The 24,040-nt window shown below is 47.5% G+C and overlaps 1 protein-coding gene across 1 annotated transcript in view; it reads right to left on the reverse strand.

Annotated features, from left to right (window-relative positions):
* rb1 (retinoblastoma 1) overlaps positions 1 to 24,040 on the reverse strand; it is a 477,115-nt gene that overhangs the window by 279,433 nt on the left and 173,642 nt on the right. Inside the window, exon 17 of the mRNA XM_038802634.1 lies at positions 4,317 to 4,519. Coding sequence (XP_038658562.1) covers positions 4,317 to 4,519 — 203 coding nt within the window. The remainder of the gene's footprint in view (positions 1 to 4,316; positions 4,520 to 24,040) is intronic.

Consider the following 24,040-nt stretch of genomic DNA (forward strand, 5'->3'; position numbering starts at 1 on the left):
GAGGGCGCTGGAGGAGACATTTGGGCTGACGAGAGGGAACGACTTTAGATACTTGCAGGTGAGGAATTTTGTACGCAGACTGGTGCCATCCTTCCCAAATCTCCCGCCGAAGGGAGGCAGGACAGGGTAGTTTCCAGGGGAGAGGTGGTGAGGGTAGAGTTTCAGACGTCTACAAGGAGCTAATGAGAGCTGAGGATACACAGACCGAGGACCTGAAGCTTAAGTGGGAGGAGGATCTTGGGGGGGGGGGGGGGGGGGGGGGGGGGGGGAGAGAGCTGGAGGACAGTATTTGGGCAGAAGCCCTGAGCAGAGTAAACGCGACCGCAACATGCGCCAGGCTCAGCCTGATCCAGTTTAAGGTCGTGCACCGGGCCCACATGACGGTGGCCCGGATGAGTACATTCTTCGGGCTGGAGGACAAGTGTGCTAGATGCGCCGGAGGGCCAGCTAACCATGTACACATGTTCTGGTTGTACCCTAAACTCGGGGGGTATTGGCAGGGATTCGCAGATGTCATGTCCCGGGTGTTGAAAACTGGGGTGGTAATCGGCGGAGGTGGCAATCTTTGGGGTTTCGGAGGACCCGGGAGTCCAGGAAGAGAGGGAGGCTGATGTTCTGGCCCTTGCTTCCCTGGTAACCCGGCGACGAATACTGTTAGCATGGAGGGACTCAAAGCCCCCGAGGGCTGAGGTATGGCTATCGGACATGGCGAGCTTTCCTGGCCTAGAGAAAGTCAAGTTCGCCTTGAGAGGTTCGCGACGGAGGGTTCGCCCGAAGGTGGCAGCCATTTATTGACTTCTTCGCAGAGGAGTAAGCGTCAGCAGGGGGAGGGCGGGGGTAGAGTAGAGTAGGGGGATATTAAGGCAGGTCCGTGCGTGAAGAGAGCCGTGGTTTGCATTATGTTTAATGTGGAATTTGTGTCTTGACTTCTTTTTTTGTTTGTACTGTACAATGTCATTTTTTCTATATGCCTAAAATACCTCAATAAAATTGTTTGCAAAATTAAAGAAAACTAGTACAAAGATCTCAAGAGCAGCTAGTTAAAAAAACTAGAGAAATTAAGAGACATTTCCAAGAAATCTGGAGTTAACGGAACAGAGGAAACTGAAAACCAGAACAGATTATTGTTCAGTAACGTCAGAGAGTTGAAAAGGCATTGGATTGGAAAAGGTCAGAAAGATATCTGTAGTAGTGAGAAATTATGAGAAATTACGACAATTTGGGAGACATTTTTTGAAATAATTGTGGAAATCGGTGTCTGGACCTGAGAGTTTGTGTAAAAGTCTTAAAAGACAAAGGAAACCTGAAGGGCGAGGCATAAAATCTGAAAGCAAAACCTTGATGGAATCAACGGAGGGAAAGCATAATTTAAAAGAATATTTGAAAGTGTGACTTTTGAAAGTAGAATTTGAAATCATTCATGTGGAAGTCAGACACAAGAGGCTCACAGTAAAATAATCACCTGGGTGGATTTTGAGGAGAAATCCACAAGCATTCACTTGGGTTCAGAGAGGAGTGTGTCTTACCACAGTCATCTAGTGTGCTTAAAGGTACTCTGTGTGTTAATGAGACCATAGAATTATAGAATTTACATGCAAAGGAGGCCATTTGGCCCATCAAATCTGCACCGGCCCTTGGAAAGAGCACACTACTTAAGCACATGCCTCCACCCTATCCCCATAACCGGTAACCTAAACGTTTGGACCCTTAAGGGGTAATTTAGCATGGCCAATCCATCTACCCTGCACATTTTTGGAATACGGGAGGAAACTGGAGCACCCAGAGGAAACCCACGCAGACACGGGAGAAAGTACAAACTCCACACAGTCACCTGAGGTCAGAATTGAACCCAGGTGCCTGTAGCTGGGAGGCAGCAGTGCTAATCACTGTGCCACTGTGCCATCTTAAAGACCATCGTAGATTAAGATGCACTTTGTAATTCACTTTAATCCTAAAACCTGTGCGTAATTGTTAAACTAAAGGGGAAGTAACGGAGTATTGTATTATAATCTGATTTTTTTCATGTTTAATAAATGTTTTCTGCTTGTTGTTAAAACGAATTAACAGTCTTGTGACTCTGTTCCTCCACATTTCATTTAAAGAAAATAATAAGTCTTTTGAGCCAGGGTTTCATTCTGGGATTTTCCCATCCAGTTACAACATCAACTGGGATCGTAACACTTTGCATCTTTATATCTCAGAGCGTTTCACTACTGGTGGGTTTTCCTCACTTTGTATTCTCGTCTGTTTTCGTCTGATAAGAGATTATTGCTATTATTAACGAACAACTAACTCCATTATGATAACTTATACAACCACCAGGATGGTAGAAGACAAAGTAGATGGATCTTGGTCTTTTCTTGTATAGCAATTCCTATGTTCCTATCAAAGCTTGGAAACAAAGGGCCACCACCTAAGTGATGACATCAGATGGGTGGTTGGATGGAGGGAGGATTGAAAGAGAAAGGTTGGTAGCCTTGTAGGTAAGAATCAATGCCATCAAGAGACCTTCATATATGCCGTAGTAATTCTCTTATTAATAACTAGATAAATCAACAAGTAACCCTATGCTCTTAACAATCTTTTCATTTAGCTTTTTGAGAATACAGCATCAACAACATCAACACTAAGAACTCCAAGCACAGCTCAGAGTTTGGCTGTCAGCACTTATCTTATTTTCTAATGCACATGCTCTGCAGGCCTGATTGCCTCCAGAATTGATGACAGAAAGACAAATTGTCACAGGAGCATAAAGAATTTACAAAGGGATTTAGATTGGTTAATCTAAAGTGTGCAAAAGTTTGGCACATGGAGCCTAATGTGGAAAATGAACTTCTCCATTTTGGTGGGAAGAATAGAAAAGTAGCATATTATTTGAATGGAGAGGGATTGAACAACTTGGTGCTACAGAGGGATCTGGTTGTCCTGATACATGAATCACAAAACATTATTATGCAGATACAAGTGATTAGGAAGACAAATGGAATGCTGGTATTTACTGCAAGGGAAATAAAGTATAAAAGTAGGGAACTATCGCTACAGCTGTGCACGGTCTTAGTAGTTACACCTGGAGTACTGTGTACAATTTTGATCTCCTTACTTAAGGAAGGATATAATTGCATTGGAAGCTGTTCAGAAAAAGTTCACTCAACTCATTCCTGGATTGAGGGCGTTAGTTTATAAGGAATGGTTGAGCAGATTAGGCCAAAATCCATTTTAGAAGAATGAGAGATGATCTAACTGAAACATACAAGATGCTGGTGGATGCTGAAAGGATGTTTCCGTATGTGGGGCAGTAGAGACACCATTTAGAAATTTAGACTCAGATGAGGAGAATTATGTTCTCTCTGGGGGCCTATGGAATTCTACTCCCCAGAGAGCAGCAGGGGCTGAGATATAGATTATATTCAAGGCCGACCTATGTAGAGATTTGATCAACAAGGAAGTCAAGGGTTACGGAGAGCAGACAGGAAAGTAGTTTTGATGCAACAATCAGATCAGTCATGATCTTATTAAGTGGTGAGTCAGACTTTAGGGGCCAAGTGGCCTACTCCTGGTCCCAATTCTTCTGTTCTTGTGTCGGAGGCCTGTACTGATACTCGGGCAGAGGCCTAAATGTTGCCAGCCTATGCCTACGTTCTAATGAGCTGTAAGCACATCACTTACCCCTGTAGGGTAAAGAGCACACCCACAGTTCAGGTAATCCAAAAAGTCTTGGGTGGATTTTTTGGTCTATTTTAATTCAGAGACTCAAGCGTGATAGTGTGGTTATGCCACATCAGTCTGATTATGAGAAACACCAGGCTACCCAAAAAGAAAACTGTACTGATACCTTTGATAGTACGAGTCAAATCAACAGAAGGCTGCCCAATTTCAGTATTTTTTCTTCAAAAGCAATGGCCTGCCTCCAAGTCTCTAAACACAAATTCTACTAGGTTTTAATGTGCAGTATCAAACCCAACATGATCAATCCTTCACCATTATGTACCTTCAAGACCAAGGTAAACTTTGTATTCAACACCTGTTATTTTCACGATTGATATCCTCTCATGTTTATTCGTTCTTGGCTCCTAATTGCAGCAATAATCTGAGAGACCCATTTTTAAACCATTTTCTCTCAGAAATAATCTTACATGGAAAAATATTTTAAACATATCACACAGTAGATGTGATTATTTTGGAGAGCAGCATTTTTAAATCTTTAACTTTAAAACAACAAATAGTTATTCCCAACTTCCAACCAGCAAAGGCATCATTCAATTTAAACTGATGGGTAATTATCCTCAACTGCAAGTAGAAAAGAAAACATTACTCACCGTCTGCCAGGCAATACACTCCATGATCCTATGTTCACACCTTTCCATGTGCTTGATCATCTCTCTGGTTAGATTTGGTTCTGCTTTAATAAAACTCTCGATAACCTTATAAAACTCATAAGCCTTTATATCAAACACACGAAGGATCCAGGGGAAGGAGAGGTCAGTCTCTGTTTGAATGTCACTCGTCAACGTTATGCTCCCTATGAAATAAAATTGAAGAGAGAGACAGTTCTATATCCAATAACACTGTCAAAGTACAAACATATGGTTATTTTTAAATTTACATTGTTCACATTTGGTAGTCTTGATTCTTTATTGTAATTTTCAAAAAATAAATTTAGAGTACCAATTCTTTCTAATTATGGGGCAATTTAGCATTGCCAATCCATCCATCATGCACATCTTTTTGGGTTGTGGACACAGACACGGGGAGAATGTGCAAACTCCACACGGACAGTGACCCAGGGCTGGAATCGAACCCGGGTCCTCAGCGGCGTGAGACAGAATTTTAATTTTTAAAAAATATATTTTTTTATTGGTATTTAAGTAACAGTTACAGAATAAAAAAGATAAGAACTGGGTTTAATTCTTGGAATCAGTGAGATTGAGGCCTGTGCTAGTGTGGGCAGCAAAGCCCCCATAGACAGTAAGTTATTGAACATCGCCCGTAGGTACGCGACCAGCGCTGCTCAAATTTCTATTTGTAAAAGTCTGCTGGGAACCCATCCAGTCCCAGCATTTGCCTGATTGCATGGAGCTGATGCACTCCACGATTTCGCCCAATCCTAGCGGTGCTTCCTGTACCTCTTACTTGTCCACCCCCATCATCGATATGTCCAGCCTATTGAGGAACTGTTCCATTCCCGAGATCTCTTCGGGGCTCAGAGATGTATACTCCTCGGTAAAAGTTCGTAACGGCCTTATTGACCTCATTTGGGTCCACTACCATCCTACCGTTACTATCCCTGATCTGAGTTCTCTCTTTCGCAGCAGCATGTATTCTTAGCTGGTCCACCAGAATGCGGATGGCTGTGTCTCCATTTTTGTAGAAGGACTCCCAGCCATGCCTGGCAGGTGGACTGCCTTCCTTGTGGAGAGCAGGTCAAATTCCATATTCAGCTTTTTCCTTTCTGCCAGCAGTTCCAGGACTGGGGCTGTGAAGTACTGTCGATCAACCTTCCATATGGAGTCGATCAGCCGCTGCTTGGTTTCCCTTTCCTTCCTGTCCCTAAGGCCCTGTAAGCTATAATTTCCCCCCTCATCACCACCTTCCATGCCGCCCAGAATGTGGAGGGTGAGACCTGCCCATTTTGGTTGCAGGATACATAATCATTGATGGCTTGGGATATTTTAATGTTGAATTCCTTAGCGGCAAAGACAGCCGCATCCAGCCTCCCTGGGGCGCTGAGCCTGTCCCTTCTCCAACCACACGTCGATGTAATGAGGTGTATGGTCAGAGATTATTCCGCCTATAATAATAATCGTTATTGTCACAAGTAGGCTTATATTAACACTGCAATGAAGTTACAGTGAAAAGCCCCTACTTGCCACATTCTGCCACCTGTTCGGGTACACAGAGGGTGTATTCAGAACATCCAAATCACCTAACAGCATGTCTTTCTGGACCTATGGGAGGAAACCGGAGCAACCAGAGGAAACCCACGCAGACACAGGGAGAAGATGCAGACTCCGCAGACAGTGACCCAAGCCGGGAATCGAACCTGGGACCCTGGAGCTGTGAAGAAACAGTGCATCAACTGTGGTACTGTGCCACCAACACCCTGGAAGCATCTTTTCCCGACCACAAAAATGTCTATCCGTGAGTAGGCCTTATGCACGTGGGAGAAGAAGAATTGTTTTTCTCTCAGGGTGACGGAACATCCACAAGTCTATCCCCGACCCTCCCGCCATCCACTTCATAAATGTGTCCAGTTTGCATGTCATGTCTGAAACATTACCTGTCCTGGGGTTGGATCTGTTTAATGCTGGGTCTTGCACACAGTTAGAGTTGAGTGGTTGCCCTAGTCAGTGAGTGCCCAAGTCCGGATTTCGGCCAACATTTTCTTGACGAAATCTGCGTCGTTTCAGTTTGGGGCATATATACCAGAACTAATGGGGCCCTTCTAGGGTCCCACTAACTATGACGGATGCCCCTCCCCCGTCGGGTTAACCATATTCATCTTGTGGGCCTGACCCTCATTCTTGGGCCATTCAAAATGGCTGCCAACCGCTTCCCCTTTCTCGCTACCTCCACGTGTAGCCTGTTGCAACTGGCGCTCTACCCTCCCCGCTCCCCTAACCTCTGACACCCCCCCTTCTTTTGCCCTTTGTTTTCCCTGAATTTCCATCTACCTTCTTCCAGGCACTCCCTCCCTCCTGGGAGACTCGTCTTTTACTATGCTCCCGAACACCAACTTATTCACTGGTATAGTGACTCCTCTCTTGATCCAGATCCTTTATTTACACCCCCACCTCTCTGTCTGCTTTTTCCCCTGCCCTGCACCCCCCCCCCCCCCCCCCCCCGCCCTCTCCGCATCTCTTTTTTGTAAATATATATTTAGAGGGTCCAATTCATCTTTTTTTCAATTGAGGGGCAATTAGCGTGGCCAACCCTGCACAACACGGGGAGAATGTGCAAACTCCACATGGACAGTGACCCAGAGCCGGGATCATACCTGGGACTTTGGCGCCATGAGGCAGCAGTGCTATCCACTGCGCCACCGTGCTCTCTCTGCATCTCTGCCTGTGTTTGTTCCTGTCTTTCTTTCTTTCTTTTGGCATTCGTACCCCGCCTGCTTTGCCATGTGCGCTCTTACTGTCTGCCCAGGCCGTTAACTTGGACAAATTTGCTGGCCATTTGATTTGATTTGATTTAATTTAATTTGATTTATTGACACGTGTACTGAAGTACAGTGAAAAGTATTTTTCTGTGGTCAAGGGAGCGTACACAGTATGTACATAGTAGGCAAAAAAAGAATAATCAACAGAATACATTGACAAATGGTACATTGACAAACGGCGATTGGTTACAGTGCGGAACAAGGGACCAAACAAAGCAAATACACGAGCAAGAGCAGCATAGGGTGTCGTGAATAGTGTTCTTACAGGGAACAGATCAGTCCGAGAGAGCGTCGTTGAGGAGTCTAGTAGCTGCGGGGAAGAAGCTGTTCCTTTTTCTGAATGTATGGGTCATCAGACTTCTGTATCTTCTGCCTGATGGAAGGGTCTGGATGAAGGCAAAGCCTGGGTGGGAGGGGCCTCTGACAATGCTGTCTGCTTTCCTGAGGCAGCGGGAGGTGTAGACAGAATCAATGGGAGGGTGACAAGCTTGTGTGATGCGTTGGGCTGAGTTCACCACACTGCGGTTTCTTGCGATCTTGGGCCGAGCAGTTGCCATACCAAGCTGGGATGCAGCCGGATAGCATAGCATAGAGCATAAAATTTACAGTGCAGGAGGTCATTCGGCCCATCGAGTCTGCACCGGCTCTTGGAAAGAGTACCTTACCTAAGCCCACACATCCCCTCCATCCCCGTAACTCAGTAACCCCACCTAAACGTTTTGGACACGAAGGGCAATCTGTCAGGATAGGCAACATCACCTTCTCACAATAGTCCTCAAAAAGGATGTCTAGGCCAATCCACCTAGCCTGCACATCTTTGGACTGTGGGAGGAAATCGGAGCACCCGGAGGAAACCCACGCAGACACAGGGAGAACATGTAGACTCCGCACAGACAGTGACCCTTGCCAGGAATTGAACCTGGGACCCTGGAGCTGTGAGGAACTGTGCTAACTGTGGTACCGTGCCCCTGTTTACTAGACTCCCCGAAGTCAGACGCCTTGTCCATTTGGCCACGCGGCCCGCCCTATAATAATCTTTATTGTCACAAGAGACCCAAGCCAAGAATATAACCTGGGACCCTGGCGCTGTGAAGCCATAGTGCTAATCACTATGCTACTCTCTATGGCACACCTGTGGAAGTTTGAGAGAGTCGATGCAGACATGCCGAATTTCTTTCACTTCTGTAGGAAGTAGAGATGTTGTTGGACTTTCTTGTCTGTGCATCAACGTGAGTGGACCAGGACAGACTGTTGGTGACAGTGGCCCCCAGGAACTTAAAGCTATCGACCATCTCCACTTCGGAGCCATTGATGCAGATGTGTGTGTGTGTGTGTGTGTGTGGGGGGGGGGGGGGGGGGGGGGGGGGGGGGGGGGGGTCATGCTATGCTTCCTGAGGTCAATGATCGGTTCCTTGGTCTTTCTGACATTTAGAGAAAGGTTATTTTCGGTACACCATACAACCAAGTGATCTATCTCCCTTCTGTAGTCTAATTCGTCCTTATTTGGGATACGAGCCACCACAGCCGTATCATCCGCTAACTTATAGATTGAGTTGGACTTAAATCTTGCCACATAGTCATGTGTATATAGGGAGTACAGTAGAGGACTGAACACACATCCTTTTTGAGGACTATTGTGGAGGAGGTGCTGTTGCGTATCCTGACAGATTGTGGTCTGTTGGTGAGGAAGTCATGGATCCAGCTGTACAGGGAGGGGTCAAGTCCAAGATTGCAGAGTTTGGTTATAAGTCTTGTCGGGAGGACTTCGGTGACGGTGGGCGGGAGGCAGTCGCACACTGGAGGGCTGCCGCTCGGAAATAGGAATTTCGGAGTTTTAACGCCCGGTCCCAGAGGCAACGGAGGCATTATCGCAGCACAGTGATCAACTCACCTCGATGGGGAAGAAGTTGCGGAGGGATAGAGACCAACAAGGGTCTACGAGCCAAAATGGAAGACCTGGAAAACAGATCCAGGCGACAGAATCTGAAGATTGTGTGTCTGCCCGAAGGGATAGAAGACCCAGATGTTGACAGAGTATTTTATCACGATGTTGGCGAAGCTATTGGGGGAGGGGGAACGAAACCTCCTGATATGAACTGGATCGGGCTCATCGGTCATGGAGGCCTATACCAAAGGCCAGTGAGCCGCCAAGAGTAGTAACTCTGTGTTTCCGTAGGTATAGTGTGAAGGAGAAAGTCCTGTGCTGGGCAAAGCAGAAGTTGGTGGTGCAGTGGGCTGGAGCTGGTATACGCATATACCAGGACTTTATGGTAGAGCTGGCGAGGAGGCGGGCTCCCATCAGCCGGGTGAAGAAGGCACTGTACATCAGCAAGGTGCAGTGCAGCATAGTATATCCAGCTACGTTGAGGGTGACCTACAAATCCAAGGACTTTTATTTTGGGTCGGCGGAAGCAGCAGAGGAGTTTGCGAAGGCAGAAGGACTGTGACAGAATTGAGAAATGGTCGTATACCGATGTCGCCTCATGTAACTTTATTTTTTCACTGCGTGTTGGTGTATGTACTAAATGAGTCGACGCTGTATATATTTGGACAAGGAAAGAGATGGGACTTTCATTTTCAATGATGGTTCTTTGGGGCTTGTATGTGTATGCGGGGTGGTGTGCTAATGGGGATTTCTTGGTTTTCCTGGGACCGGGTAAGGGGAAGGAGACCCGGGCGGGGGCCTCCACACTGGCCGGTTTAAGCCGGCCAGTGAACAGGAGTGAGGTGGGGGGGACTGCAGCAATCGGAGCCCAGTAGAAATGGTTTTGGTGAGTCTAGCCGGGGTGAAAAGTTGGGGGTAGGAGTTTACAAGAGAAAGTGGAGGGGTCTGGAGGGAGGGGTCTGGGAAGGGGGGGTGTTTACAATTCATGGGTGTCATTCACGGTACTCCTTGGGGGGGTGGATGACATTGAATATTCGGGGGGGGAGGGCGGACTGTATATGTCAATGGTGACTATAGGTGATTCCTGATTCCTTTTTCTTTTTTCCCCACCTTGGGAGGGTTTGTTTTATTTAATGCTTATATTGTCAGATGGGTCGTTGTTTGGGGTGGTGGGAGGATAAGATCGTTGTTGTTGGTAGGGGGATTGATATTGTATTACAGGTAGTTACCGTTTACTGTTTGTTGGTGAGGTGTAAATTCTGAAGAAAATGTGAAAATGGAAAATAAAAATATTTATAAACAAGTCTTGTCGGGATAATGAAGGCGGAGCTATAGTCTATGAGCCAGGATCAAACCTGGGCCTCGGCGCCGTGAGGCAGCAGGGCTACCCCACTGCGCCACAGTGTTGCCCTATACGTCTTCTTTCCTAACTTATTTATTTGTCCTACCACCTTCAGGGACAAGCGGATATACACTCCATGGTCTCTCACTTCCTCTACACCTCCCATTTATTGAGTATTCCCAAACTTTGTTTGCCCTCCCAAAATGCACAATCTCTCACCTCAGCAGATTAAATTCTACCAGCCACTTTTTTGCCTGCTCAATTTGATTTCATTCTGGAGTTCACAGTTAGTCTCTTCATCCTCCCCGTGTGTGCGTGGGTTTCCTCCAGATGCTCCGGTTTCCTCCCACAGTCCAAAGATGTGCAGGTTAGGTGGATTGGCCATGATAAATTGCCCTTAGTGTCCAAAATTGCCCTTAGTGTTGGGTGGGGTTACTGGGTTATGGGGATAGGGTGGAGGTGTTAACCTCGGGTAGGGTGCTCTTTCCAGGAGCCAGTGCAGACTCGATGGGCCGAATGGCCTCCTTCTGCACTGTAAATTCTATGATGATTATCAACTACATGACCGATTTTTGTGTCATCCAATCATGCCTTCCATATTTACGTCCAAATCATTAATATATACCACAAGAAGCAAGGGACCTAAAACCAAGCCCTGTGAAACACAACTGAAAATGCCCTCCGTTCGCTAAAACATCGTCAATCGTTGTTAGGCAGCTGGAGCACTACGTGCCAGAGGTAGTCATGGAGGACCAGACGAGCTTTGTCGAGGGCAGGCAGCTAACATCAAACATCCAGTGCCTGCTAAATGTCATAATGACCCCACCTGGGGAGAGAACACGAGAAGTGATCATCTCCCTGGAAACAGAAAAGTCCTTTGACAGGGTCAAATATAAGTAGCTCATAGGAACAGTTTTGGTCTGGGCTAGGATTCACCTCCTGAGTGAAACTGCTGTATAGTGCTCCCATGGCAAGCGCACAGACCACCAGTTCCAGATACTTGCAGCTGCACAGAGGCACAAGGCAGAGATGCCCACTGTCCCCGTTATTGTTTGGTCTGGCAATCGAGCCAAGGCCAATCGCCCTCAGAGCGGCGAAGGGGTGGAGAGGTATCCAAAGGGGAGACAGAGAGCATACAGTCTCACTCTTTGTGGATGACCTGCTCCCTTACATCTCATATCACCAGGCCAGCATGGAAGGGATCATGAAACTCCAAAAGGAGTTTGAAGCCTTTTTAGGCTACAAGCTTAACCTGAGTAAGAGCGAGGTTGTCACTGTGAACCTACGGTGGGGAGGGGGGGGGGGGGGGGGGGGGGGGGGGGGGAGAGTAAGGAGATGGGGGAGCAGAGTGGCCACCCCTTGGCCAAATACTTGAGGAGCCCATTGGTGGTAGTCACGCTCTTAACGTACCAAATGAGGCAACACTTTGGCCTAACTGAAATGTCCACCGTGGCTCCCATCTGCAACAACCATAGGTTTACTCTCGCAACAATGGCCGCCACCTTCAAATGGTGGAGACAGGACGGGACTCTGACGGTTAGGGGCATGTACACAGATGATAGAGTAGCGACCATGGGGGAACTCTAGAAGTTCCAACTACCAAGAGGGAACAACCTGAGATACATTCAAGTCAAACTTTCTCCGCAAAGAAAGAATGGCATACCCCTAGATACCAGGACACTCAATAGTAGAAAGAGAGCGAGGGTGACCTCGGGGAGGGGAACTATGGGGACCTGTATGGCCGACTGCTGGAGGAGGTAAGCTCCGCCCAGACGAGACACGGAAAAAATGGAAGGAGGAACTAGGCATAGAAATAGGAGGACTCTGGATTGAAGCACTGCACAGGATGAACTTCACCTCCAAATGCACAGGGCTGAGCCTAATGCAGCTGAAGGTGGTGCACAGAGCGCACCTAACCAGAAATCGAATGAGTGGGTTCTTCCCGGAGGTGGAGGACAAATGTGAACAGTGTCAAGGAGGCCCGGCCAACCACACCCACATATTCTTGGCTTGTCCCATGTTGGTCAGGTATTGGACTTCCTTCCTTCGAGGCCATACCCAGGGTTGTGGGAGTGAGGGTGGAGCCAAGCCCAAAAGTGGCGGTCTTCGAGGTCCCAGATCAGCCAGAGTTCTTCATGGAGAGGAGGGCTGGAGCCCTAGCCTCCTTGATTGCCCGCCAGAGAATCTTGCTCGGCTGGCGATCGGCAGCACCACCCAAAGCTGCAGACTGGCTTTCCAACCTGGCAGAATTTCTCAGGCTGGAGAAAATAAAATTCGCCTCCGTGGATCGGAAGTAGGCTTTCATAAGATGCTTGAGCAGCCTCATTATATCCCCACCATGGCAACTGGGTTGGAAATATTCAACAAAAGGGCATCAGCACACAGGAACACCCTATACTCCACTGTCCCCCTCACGATCACCCTCCATTTATCTGAGCTCCTCAGCGCAATGGCCAAGGGCTCTATTGCCGACGCAAACTAAAGGGGAGACATGGGACACCCCTGTCGCATTCCTTATGGAGCTGAAAATATCCCGAGTTCACCTCATTTGTACAAACACTCGCCTTCGGTTCCTGATGCAACAGTTTGACCCACACCACAAACTTATGCCCAAACCCAAACAAATAACTCCACGCTACTCAATCAAACGTCTTCTTCGCATCCAGCTCCACCATCACCTCCTGCTCCTCCCTTCTAGTGGGAAAGCACTGCACATTCGAGGACAACTGCTTACCCTTTATCTGATATTCTCCAACCATCTGCGGGAGGCACTTCTCCAGCCTAACCGCCAACAATTCAGCAAGAATCTTGGTGATGGAACCATCAATTCACCAGACACGTGTTTCCGATATGAATCTAGGCTTTAATCAACTTACTTCAGAGCCAGCCTGTTACCTGTTGATGAACTCTCTGTGAACTGCAGGCTGACTCTGGACAAGGGTATTTATACAGCAGCACTGGGGGAGGAGTCGTGGGCGGAGCCAAGGGTGAAGTCCTGTACAAGCTCCTGAGCATTCCCAGAGCTACTCCCCCTAGTGGTCGGGCTTACAATATACAGTGTGAATTTACCATGTTATATTCACCACACTTGGCATCAACATCTAACACGTATACTGGCCGATACGACCCACATTCCACTGGGTCCTTATCCTTTTTTAACAAAAGCAAAATATATGCCTGCCCCATCATCTCCAGATAGGTGCCCCTAGCTACCGCATCCTCAAACGTCTCCACTGACAGCGGCGCCAGCCTGTCCAAAATCTTCTTATAAAATTCCACCGGGAACCCATCCGGCCCTGGTGCTTTACCAATTTGCATTTTCCCTATCTCCGTCCGAACCTCCTCAATCCCCACTGGCTCCTCCAACCCCACCCTGTCCTCCTCTTTCACTGTGGGACACTCCAGCTCCTCCAAAAACTCCCTCATATCCAACTCGTTCCCGGGCCTCTGACCGATAAAACCTCTAGTAAAACTCAAATGTCCTATTCACCTGCTCCAGCACAGTCACCAGACCCATCACCCCATTCCAAACCTGAACAAAAGCACGGGAGGCCACCTGCCAGCAGAGCTGTCCCACCAGCAAGAGACTGCCCTTCTTCCCGTAATTATACACCTGTTGCCTATCTCAATTGGAGTACCACTTTCCCTGTAGACAGCTAAACTGCACCTGCTGTTCCTTTCCACTGGCCAAAGGTTTTGGAGTGGGATCTTCCGTATACTTCTCATCAACTTCCAAATTTTCGGCGATCAGCTGATGCCGTTCCTCTCTTAAAGTGATTTTAGGGAGTTAGGTTGGAAGCTAAAGAGCAGGACAAGCTGAGTAGTGATCTCAGGATTGCTACCGGTGCCACGTGCAAGTGAGGCAAGGAGCAGAGAGTGAGTGCAGCTGAACACGTACGTGAAGGACGGATTGCATCTAAACTGGAGGGGCACCAATATCCTGGGTGGGAGGTTTGCTGGAGCTCTTCGGGAGGGTTTAAACTAGTTTGGCAAGGGGATGGGAACCAGAGCTATGGATCAGAGGATAGGGTAGCTGTTGAACAGGCAGAAATAGTATGCAGCAAGTCTGTGAGGAAGGACAGACAGTTGATAGGGCAAAGTTGCACTCAGTGGAATGGGTTAAAGTGTTTCTGTTTCAATGCAAAGAGTGTCAGGAATAAGGGAGATGAACTTAGAGCATGGATCAGTACTTGGAACTATGATGTTGTGGCCATTACGGAGACATGGATTTCACAGGGGCAAGAATGGTTGTTAGATGTTCCGGGGTTTCGATGTTTTCAGAAGAATAGGGAGGGAGGTAAAAGGGGAGGGGGAGTGGCATTGTTAATTAGGGAGTGCACCACAGCTGCAGAAAAGGAGGTAGTCAAGGAAGGTTTGTCTACTGAATCAGTACGGGTGGAAGTCAGAAACAAGAAAGGAGCAGTCACTTTATTGGGAGTTTTCTATAGACCCCCCAATAGCAGCAGAGAGATAAAGGAACAGATTGGGCGGCAGATCTTGGAAAAGTGCAGAAGTAACAGAGTTGTTAGAACATAGAACATAACAGCACAGTACAGGCCCTTCGACCCTCGATGTTGCGCCATCCTGTGAAACCCCTCTAAAGTCCCTCTACACTTATCGTCCATATGCCTATCCAATGACCATTTGAATGCGTTTAGTGTTGGCGAGTCCAATACTGTTGCAGGCAGGACATTCCACGCCCTTACTACTCTCTGAGTAAAGAACCTACCTCTGACATCTGTCCTATATCTATCTCCCCTCAATTTAAAGCTATGTCCCCTCGTGCTGGACATCACCATCCGAGGAAAAAGGCTTTCAATGTCGACCCTATCTAATCCTCTGATCATCTTGTATGCCTCTATTAAGTCACCTCTTAACCTTCTTCTCTCTGACGAAAACAGCCTCAAGTCCTTCAGCCTTTCTTCATAAGATCTTCCCTCCATACCAGGCAGCATCCTTGTAAATCTCCTCTGTACCCTTTCCAATGCTTCCACATCCTTCCTATAATGTGGCGACCAGAACTGCACGCAATACTCCAAATGCGGCCGCACCAGAGTTTTATACAACTGCAACATGACCTCATGGCTCCGAAACTCAATTCCTCTACCAATAAAAGCTAGCACACCGTACGCCTTCTTAACAACCCTCTCAACCTGGGTGGCAACTTTCAGGGATCTATGGACATGGGCACCGAGATCTCTCTGCTTGTCCACACTACCAAGAATCTTACCATTAGCCCAGTACTCTGTCTTCCTGTTATTCCTTCTAAAATTAATCACCTCACACTTTTCTGCATTAAACTCCATTTGCCACCTGTCAGCCCAACTCTGCAGCTTATCTATGTCCCTCTGTAACTTGTAACATCCTTTTGCACTGTCCACAACTCCACCGACTTTAGTGTCATCTGCAAATTTACTCACCCATCCTTCTACGCCCTCCTCCAGGTCATTTATAAAAATGACAAACTGCAGTGGCCCCAAAACAGATCCTTGTGGTACACCACTAGTAACTGGACACCAGTCAGAACATTTCCCATCAACCACCACCCTTTGTCTTCTATCAGCTAGCCAATTTCTGATCCAAACTGCTAAATCACTCTGAATCCCAGGCCTCTGTATTTGCTGCAATAGCCTACCGTGGGGAACCTTATCAAACGCTTTACTGAAATCCATATACACCACATCAATTGCTTTACCCTCATCCACCTGTTTGGTCACCTTCTCGAAGAACTCAATGAGGTTTGTGAGGCACGACCTACCCTTCACAAAACCATGTTGACTATCTCTAATCAAATTATTCCTTTCCAGATGATTATACATCCTATCTCTTATAAACCTTTCCAAGACTTTTCCCACAACAGAAGTAAGTCTCACTGATCTATAGTTACCGAGGTTATCTCTACTCCCCTTCTTGAACACGGGGACAACATTTGCTATCCTCTAGTCTTCTGGCACTATTCCTGTAGACAAAGGTGACTTAAAGATCAAAGCCAAAGGCTCAGCAATCTCCTCCCTAGCTTCCCAGAGAATCCTAGGATAGATCCCATCCGGCCCAGGGGACTTATCTATTTTCATGGGCGACTTCAACTTCCCTAATATTGACTGGAACCTCCTTAGTGCAAATGGTTTGGATGGAGCAGATTGTGTCAGGTGTGTACAGGTAGGATTTCTGACTCAGTATGTAGATAGGCTGACGAGGGGGAGGCTTGGTGCTCGGCATAGAACCAGGCCAGGTGTCAGATGTCTCAGTGGGAGAGCATTTCGGTGACAGTGACCACAACTCCTTGACCTTTACCATAGTCATGGAGAGGGATAGGAACACATAGTATGGGAAGGTTTTTAATTGGGGGACGGGAAATTTTACTGCCATTAGACAGGAGCTGAGGAGCATAAAGTGGGAAAAGTTGTTCTTGGGGAAATGCACAACAGTTATGTGGGGATTGTTAAAGGAGCACTTGCTGCGAGTGCTGAATAGTTTTGTCCCACTGAGACGAGGAAGGAATGGTAAGGTGAAGGAACCTTGGATGACAAGAGAAGTGGAGCTTCTAGTCAAGAGGAAGAAGGAAGCTTATGTAAGGTTGAGGAAGCAAGGATCTGAATCGGCTCTAGAGGGTTACAAGGTAGCCAGGAAGGAATTCAAAAATGGACTGAGGAGAGCTAGAAGGGGGCATGAAAAAGCCCTGGCGGGAAGGATTAGGGAAAACCCCAAGACGTTCTACACTTATTTTTAGAAATAAGGGATGATCAGAGTGAGAGTAGGGCCGATCAGGGATAGTGGAGGGAACTTGTGCCTAGAGTCTGAGGAGATGGGGGAGGCCCTAAATGAATAATTTGCTTCAGTATTCACTGGAGGGAGGGACCTAGTTGCTCATGAGAACAGTGTGAACCAGATTAATAGACTCAAACAGGTTGATATTAAGAAGGAGGATGTGCTGGAAATTTTGAAAAGCATCAGGATAGATCATCTGATCAACTGCCTCAGTGACTCCCAGTGGCAGAGAGAAATCTGGAACTGTCTTTATCCTGCGGATGAAATAGCACTAAAAACAAACCCATTCTCTTACATTTATTATTTCACAATCTTCTATAACAGGCATTTTCAAAGTGCGGGGTCGCGACTCGTCTGTCGGGTGTCGGGAGGGTCGCGGAGACTGCCATTGCGGCGTTCCTGATTGCTGGAATTCACGCTGAACAGCCGCAGCTGCTGGCTTTTAACAATACCGGCTGCGAACGGCTCTGAAAATAGCGGCCGCGACAAGCTAAGAAAATGCGTGCACACTGTGCATGCGTGCCCACTCATAATGCGCATGCGGCCCGGGAGTGTTGGGACCTGAGCCCGGGATCAAAGTGCGATTGTGGCATGGCGGCGGCTAACTGCATGGTGATCACCGATGATGAACAAGGCTATGACCTCCATCTGTTTTGCATCCCTAAACATTATTGTAATGATCTGGAGAGAGTATATATTCCTCATGGTTTAATCATGGGCAGAACGGAACGTTTGGCAAGGGATATAATGAAAGCCATAGGAAATCATCACATCCTCGCCCTCTGTGTACTGAAGGGTGGCTATAAGTTTTTTGCTGACCCTTTAGACTACGTCAAAGCATTAAATTGAAACAGCGACCAGTCAATCCCAATGACGGTGGACTTCATCCGCTTGAAGAGTTACTGTAATACTCAGTCAACAGGGGAGCTACTCAAAGTTTACGAACTGAGGTACGAAATCCACGCTCTTCTCCTGTGAACCTGATTGGAGTGAGATCATGAGGACCAAGCAGGCTCACCTCTTGTATTAAAGGTAAGAGGAAATGGTCTTGAATGTCGGCAGGTCTGGGTCGCGAAGGTCAGCCAGTGTGGGTCACGAAGGTCGACCGCCGTGGGTTGCGAAGGTCGACGGGCGTGGGTCGTGAAGGACGACCGGCGTGGGTCGCGAAGGTCAACTGGCGTGGGTCGCGAAGGTCAACCGGCATGGGTCGCGAAGGTCAACCGGCGTGGGTCGCGAAGGTCCAGAATTTTGGCCCGACAACAGTGAAGGAACAGAGGTATAATTTCAAGACAGGATGGTGTGGCGATTGGAGGAGAACTTGTATGTGGGTGTTCAGCCGCTCATGTACTCTGTGGTAGACTTTGTGGATTTGGATGGTGCTGTCGAAGGAGCCTTGGAGAGTTATTCTAATGCCTCTCAGTAAATGGTACACATTGCTACCACTGTGCATATGTGGTAGTGGGAGTGAGTATTTAAGGTGGATAAGAACATAAGAACATAAGAACTAGGAGCAGGAGTAGGCCATCTGGCCCCTCGAGCCTGCTCCGCCATTCAATTAGATCATGGCTGATCTTTTGTGGACTCAGCTCCACGAAAGGTGCCAGTCGAGCATGTTGCATTGTTCTGGATGGTGTCAAGCTCCTCGAGTGCTGTCGGAGCAGCACTCATCCACGCAAGTGGAAAATATTTCATCACATTCCTGACTTGTGGCCTTGTAGATGGTGAACAGGCTTTGGGGAGTCGGGAGGCGAGTTGCTCCTCATAGGATTCCCAACCTTTCTCCAGTTCAGTTTCTGGGCAATGGAAAACTCCCACCACCCCCTGCATCAAAGTCGCAACTAATACTGAACATGGTGTAATCATTAGCAAACATTCTCACTTCTGACCTTACAATGGTGGGAACTTCACTGGTGAAGCAGCTGAGATGGTTGGGCCTCGACTTTACCCGGAGGAACTCCTAAAGCAATGTCCTGGAACTCAGGTGATTGAACGGCAACAACCACAAACGTCTTCCTTTGTGCTCGGTATGACGCCAACCAACAAAGTGTTTTGCCTCTGATTCCCATTTTGCTTGGGCTCTTGATGTCACACAAATGCTGCCTTGATATCAGGGCAGTCACTCTCAACTTAGCTCTTGAGTTTGTCTCTTGTCCATGGTTGGGCCACGTCTGTTATAAGGTCTGTAGCTGAATGGCCCTGAATGGCTATAAATCAGCATCAGCATCTTTCTCTGCACTTCTCCCAAGGTTTTTGGAATTTCTCTTGTACCTTGGTAACTAGAAGTGAAGGCAACATTCAAGATATGAACTGATCAAAGTACAATTAGCTTCAGCATGATGGCCTTAGGCTTAACCTTGGCCGGGCAATATTGTTCAGTATTTAAAACACTTTTTAATTACTCCTCCAGAAAGCTAGAAACAGTGGAAGTCCAAAGAGATTTGGAAGTCCAAATACACAGATCATTAAAAAGTAATGAACAGAAAGTAATCAAATAGGCTAACAAAGTGCTGGCCATTATATCTAGTGAATTAGAATAAAAGGAGGTAAAAGCCATTCTTGTCATGAAACTACGGCCCTTTATTTTTAAAACTATTTTCAAACTTTCAACTGATTGGAAATTTTGGAATTTGAAATGACACAAGACAAACTACTTAAAATGCCACCTTGCAAGGTGAAGATGAAAAACTAACAAATCATTCTGAGGGGAGTATGAAGAGAGTGACATTTCCTATAATTTAAATCCATCACTGTCTACGGAAGAGACATTAAAATGCAAAGTACTGGATATTGAAACAGTGGCTGCCACATATAGACACACCCAAACACCTTGGAAATACACAATTAAGTGAAGGAAAAAAAACTGGCTGCTCAGCCTCTCTTTCTCTTCGAGAAAGCTAGAAAAAGAGAGAGGGAAGAGAGAGAGAGAAATTGTAAGCAAGACTTAAGCAGAAGAAACAGGCTGAAAACACTCCCTCTTCCACCAGAAAACTGAGATTTCATAATAATTTCCAATTAAGGGGTAACTTAGTGTGCCCAATCACCTAACCTGCACATCTTTGGGTTGTGAGGGTAAGACCCACGCAGACCCAGGGAGAATGTGCAAACTCCACGGGGACAGTGACCCGGGGCCAGGATCGAACCCGGGTCCTTGGCGCTATGAGGCAGCAGTGCTAACCACTACACCAACATGTCACCCATGAGATCTCGTAATAACCGCAACATCTTCTACATCTGGCAACATTCTGAAAACCAGCTAATCCAAATTATCTGCAACATTCAAAAACCTATGCCTAAAGGACTATTAAAGGACACTTAAACATATATCTTTCAGTTATTTTCAAATTGGACTCAACTTCCCTCATTTCTGATACCCGAGTGTTTCAACTTTATTATTTTTTTTCATCAGGTTTGGTGGTTAATAAATTTGCTCCCTCTTTGACAAGAAAACCTTGTTTGATTGACTCCTTATTGCTTACAGCTTAAACAGTTAAATACATCTGGATTGGGAAAAAGCATATCCGCGTGAAAAAGATACTTAAACCTTTGTTGTGACCATCCAATAGGTTGAACAGAGGGGAGCCAGATCACCCCTTTTCACCTAGTAGTAAAATGCTTGAGAAGCTTAAAGCCCTCAGACCACACCAGAGTACTGAGAGGAATTCTGGCACCTCACCTTAGGAAGAATAGATTGGCTTTGGAGGGAATGGAGTGTAGGTTTATCAGGATGATACCTCGACTGCAAAGATTAAATAATGAGGAGAGATTGCACAAATAGGAGTTGTAATTCCAGGAATTCAGAAAGTTATGGGGTGATTGGTCAAAGTTTTCAAAATATTAATGAGTGCAGGGAGGGTAAATGTAGGGAAACTGTTTTTGCTGGTTGGGGAATCTAAGATTAGGAGCATAGTCTACAAATGAGAGTTAGACCTTTCATGAGTGAAATTAGGAAACATGTCTGCATACAAAGGGTTAGAAATTTGGAACACTTTTCCATAAGTGGCCATTGATACTGTGAAATTGTGAATTCTAAATCATAGAAATTAGGAGGAGTCGGCCCTTCGAGCCTCCTCCGCCATTCAATATAATAATGGCTGATCCTCGATCGCAATGCCATATCTTGCGTTCTCCCATTTCCCTTAATTACATTAAAATCTAAAAATTTATCCATCCCTTTCTTGAATATATTCAGTGACTTGGCCTTCACAGACTTCTGTAGTACAGAATTCCACAGGTTCACTACGCTTTGAGTGAAGAAACATTTCCTCATCTCAGTCCTCAATGGCCCACCGCATATCCTGAGATTGTGTCCCCTGGTTCTAGATTCCCTAACCAGGAAAACAGCTTCCCTGCATCTAGTCTGTCCAGCCTTGTTAGAATTTTATATGTTTCAATCAAATCTCCTCTCAACCTTCTAAACTCTCGTCAATACAGGCCCAGTCGAACCAATCTCTCCTCATAGGACAGTCCTCTGGCCCCGGTATCGGCCTAGTGAACATCCGCTGCATTCCCTCTGTGGCAAGGATATCCTTTCTGCGATAGGCAGACCAAAACTGCAAGCAATATGCCAGATGTGGTCTCCCCAATGCCTTGTATAACTGCAGTAAGACATCTCTACTTCTGAACTCAAATCTTCTTACAATGAAGCCCACCACATAACATTTGCCTTCCTAATTGCTTGCTGCACCTACCTCTCCACTTTCATTGACTGATGTACAAGGACATCCACACTTCCCAATATATCATTGTTCAAATCATTGCAGCGCAGGAGGCAACTATTGAACTCAGATTGATAGATTGTTATCCAAAGGCATTACATGTTATGGGGCAAAGGCAGTTTTAAAAATTAGGCTGCAGATTTCATGAATTCATTGATGGTGGAGGAGGTTCAAGGAGCGAAATAGCCTATTTCTGTTCCAACATTTATTTTTAAAATTTCCAATTAAGGAGCAATTTAGCGTCACCAGTCCACCTACCCTGCACATCTTTGGGTTGTCAGGGTGAGACCCACGCAAACACGGGAAGAATGTGCAAACTTCACACGGACAGTGACCCGGGGCTGCGATAGAACCCGGGTTCTCCTTGTCATGAGGCAGCAGTGCTAACCAATGTGCCACCACACCGCCCCTGTTCCAACATTTCTATGCAATGATTGAGGCAGTCAGTACTTCCAAATGCCAGCCTTGAAATTAGCAATTTTACAATTGAACTGATTTATCACAAATGGATATGTATTGCTCGCTGATGGAGTGTTTCATGGCATTAAAAGAGACAAAACAAGACTTCTGGTTGCGGTGATGCCGAGCTAAGCCGCACGTTCGGCAGCTCCCGCTATCAAAGGACTTTCGGACCTGTTTTAGGGCCCCAAACGGCGCTGTTTCGACGATTCCCGGTGGGGGAAGGTGTTTGGAGGAACATTCCCCGAACTTTATGGTGCGCACCCGGAGTGGGGCAAGGAAAAAGGCTGCAGCAGCTCCCCAGAAAAAGCGGGGGAAGGAGGACAAAATGGCGGCCGGCGGAGCACCCGAGAATTGGTGGCAGTGGGCGCAGGAGCAGCAAGCTGCTCTTCTGCGCTGTTTTGCGGAGCTGAAGGCTGAGTTGCTGGACTCCCTGAATGCGACTACCAGCAAGCTGCTTGAGACCCAGACAGCCCAGGGGGCGGCCATTCAGGAGTTGCAGCAGCAGGCCGCTGATCGGGAGGAGGAGGCCGCGGTCCTCGTGGGGAAGGTGGAGATGCACGAGGCACTTCACAAAAAGTGGCAAGACCGCTTGGAGGAGCTGGACTTTCGCACGAGGCGGAAGAATTTGAGGATCCTGGGCCTGGCGGAGGGGCTGGAGGGGTCGGATCTTCCGTCCTATGTGGCCACGATGCTGAATTCGTTCATGGGGGCGGGGTCCTTCCATTTTCCCCTGGAGCTTGAGGGAGCCCACAGAGTGCTGGCCAGGAGGCCCAAGACGAATGAACCCCCGCGGGCAGTGCTAGTGCGGTTCCATCGGTTCAGTGACCGGGAGTGTGTGCTGCGCTGGGCCAAGGAGGAGAGGAGCAGCAAGTGGGAGAACTCGGTAGTGCGAATCTACCAGGACTGGAGTGCGGAGGTGGCTAAGCGGCGGGCCGGGTTTAACCGGACGAAGGCGGTGCTGCATAACAAGCAGGTTAAATTTGGAATGCTGCAGCCTGCACGTCTGTGGGTAACATATAAGGGCCGGCATTACTACTTCGAGTCCCTGGAGGAGGCGTGGGCCTTTGTGCAGGCAGAGAAGCTGGACTCGAACTAGGGTTTGGGGGCTGCGGGGTCTTGTGTACTACGGTTGTTGCTGTTTTTGCTGTTGCTGGTTTTGTAATTTTGACATGTGTTTTTTATGCTGGTTCTTGCTCTGTTTCCGGGCGGTTCTGTTGGGTATGGTTTTGTGTTATGTGGGGAATGTTGGGGGTTTGTTTTTTCTTCTGTACGGGGCTGGGGGATGGGGTGGAGCTGGAATTTGGGAGCTGCGTCAGAAAGGTGGGGTGGGGCAGTGTGAAAGCGCGGGCTTTCCTCTGGTTTCCCGCACTGCGGGGCAGGAGGGGTGGAGCTGGCGGTGGGGGCGTGGCCTCTACTGGTTTTTTCCCGCGCTGAAGCGGTGCCAAGGAGGAGTGGCAGGAGGGGGGATGACCCCATGTCGGGAGTTGCCGGGGTCAGCAGAAGTCAGCTGACTCACGGAAGTACCATGGAGGGTGCGTCGCGGCTAGGAGAGGTCCTAGCCTTGGGGGGGGGGGGGGGGGGGGGATACCGGGTTGCTGCTGGACTGGCCAGGAAGGAGCTGGTGTGGGCCGGGGGGGTAGGGGAGAGGCGCTATCGTCATGGGGAACGAGTCGGGCGGGGTGTGCTGGCCTGGGGCGAGCAGTCGATGA

Source organism: Scyliorhinus canicula, chromosome 7 (assembly GCF_902713615.1).
Source record: "Scyliorhinus canicula chromosome 7, sScyCan1.1, whole genome shotgun sequence".
Lineage (NCBI taxonomy): Eukaryota > Metazoa > Chordata > Chondrichthyes > Carcharhiniformes > Scyliorhinidae > Scyliorhinus > Scyliorhinus canicula.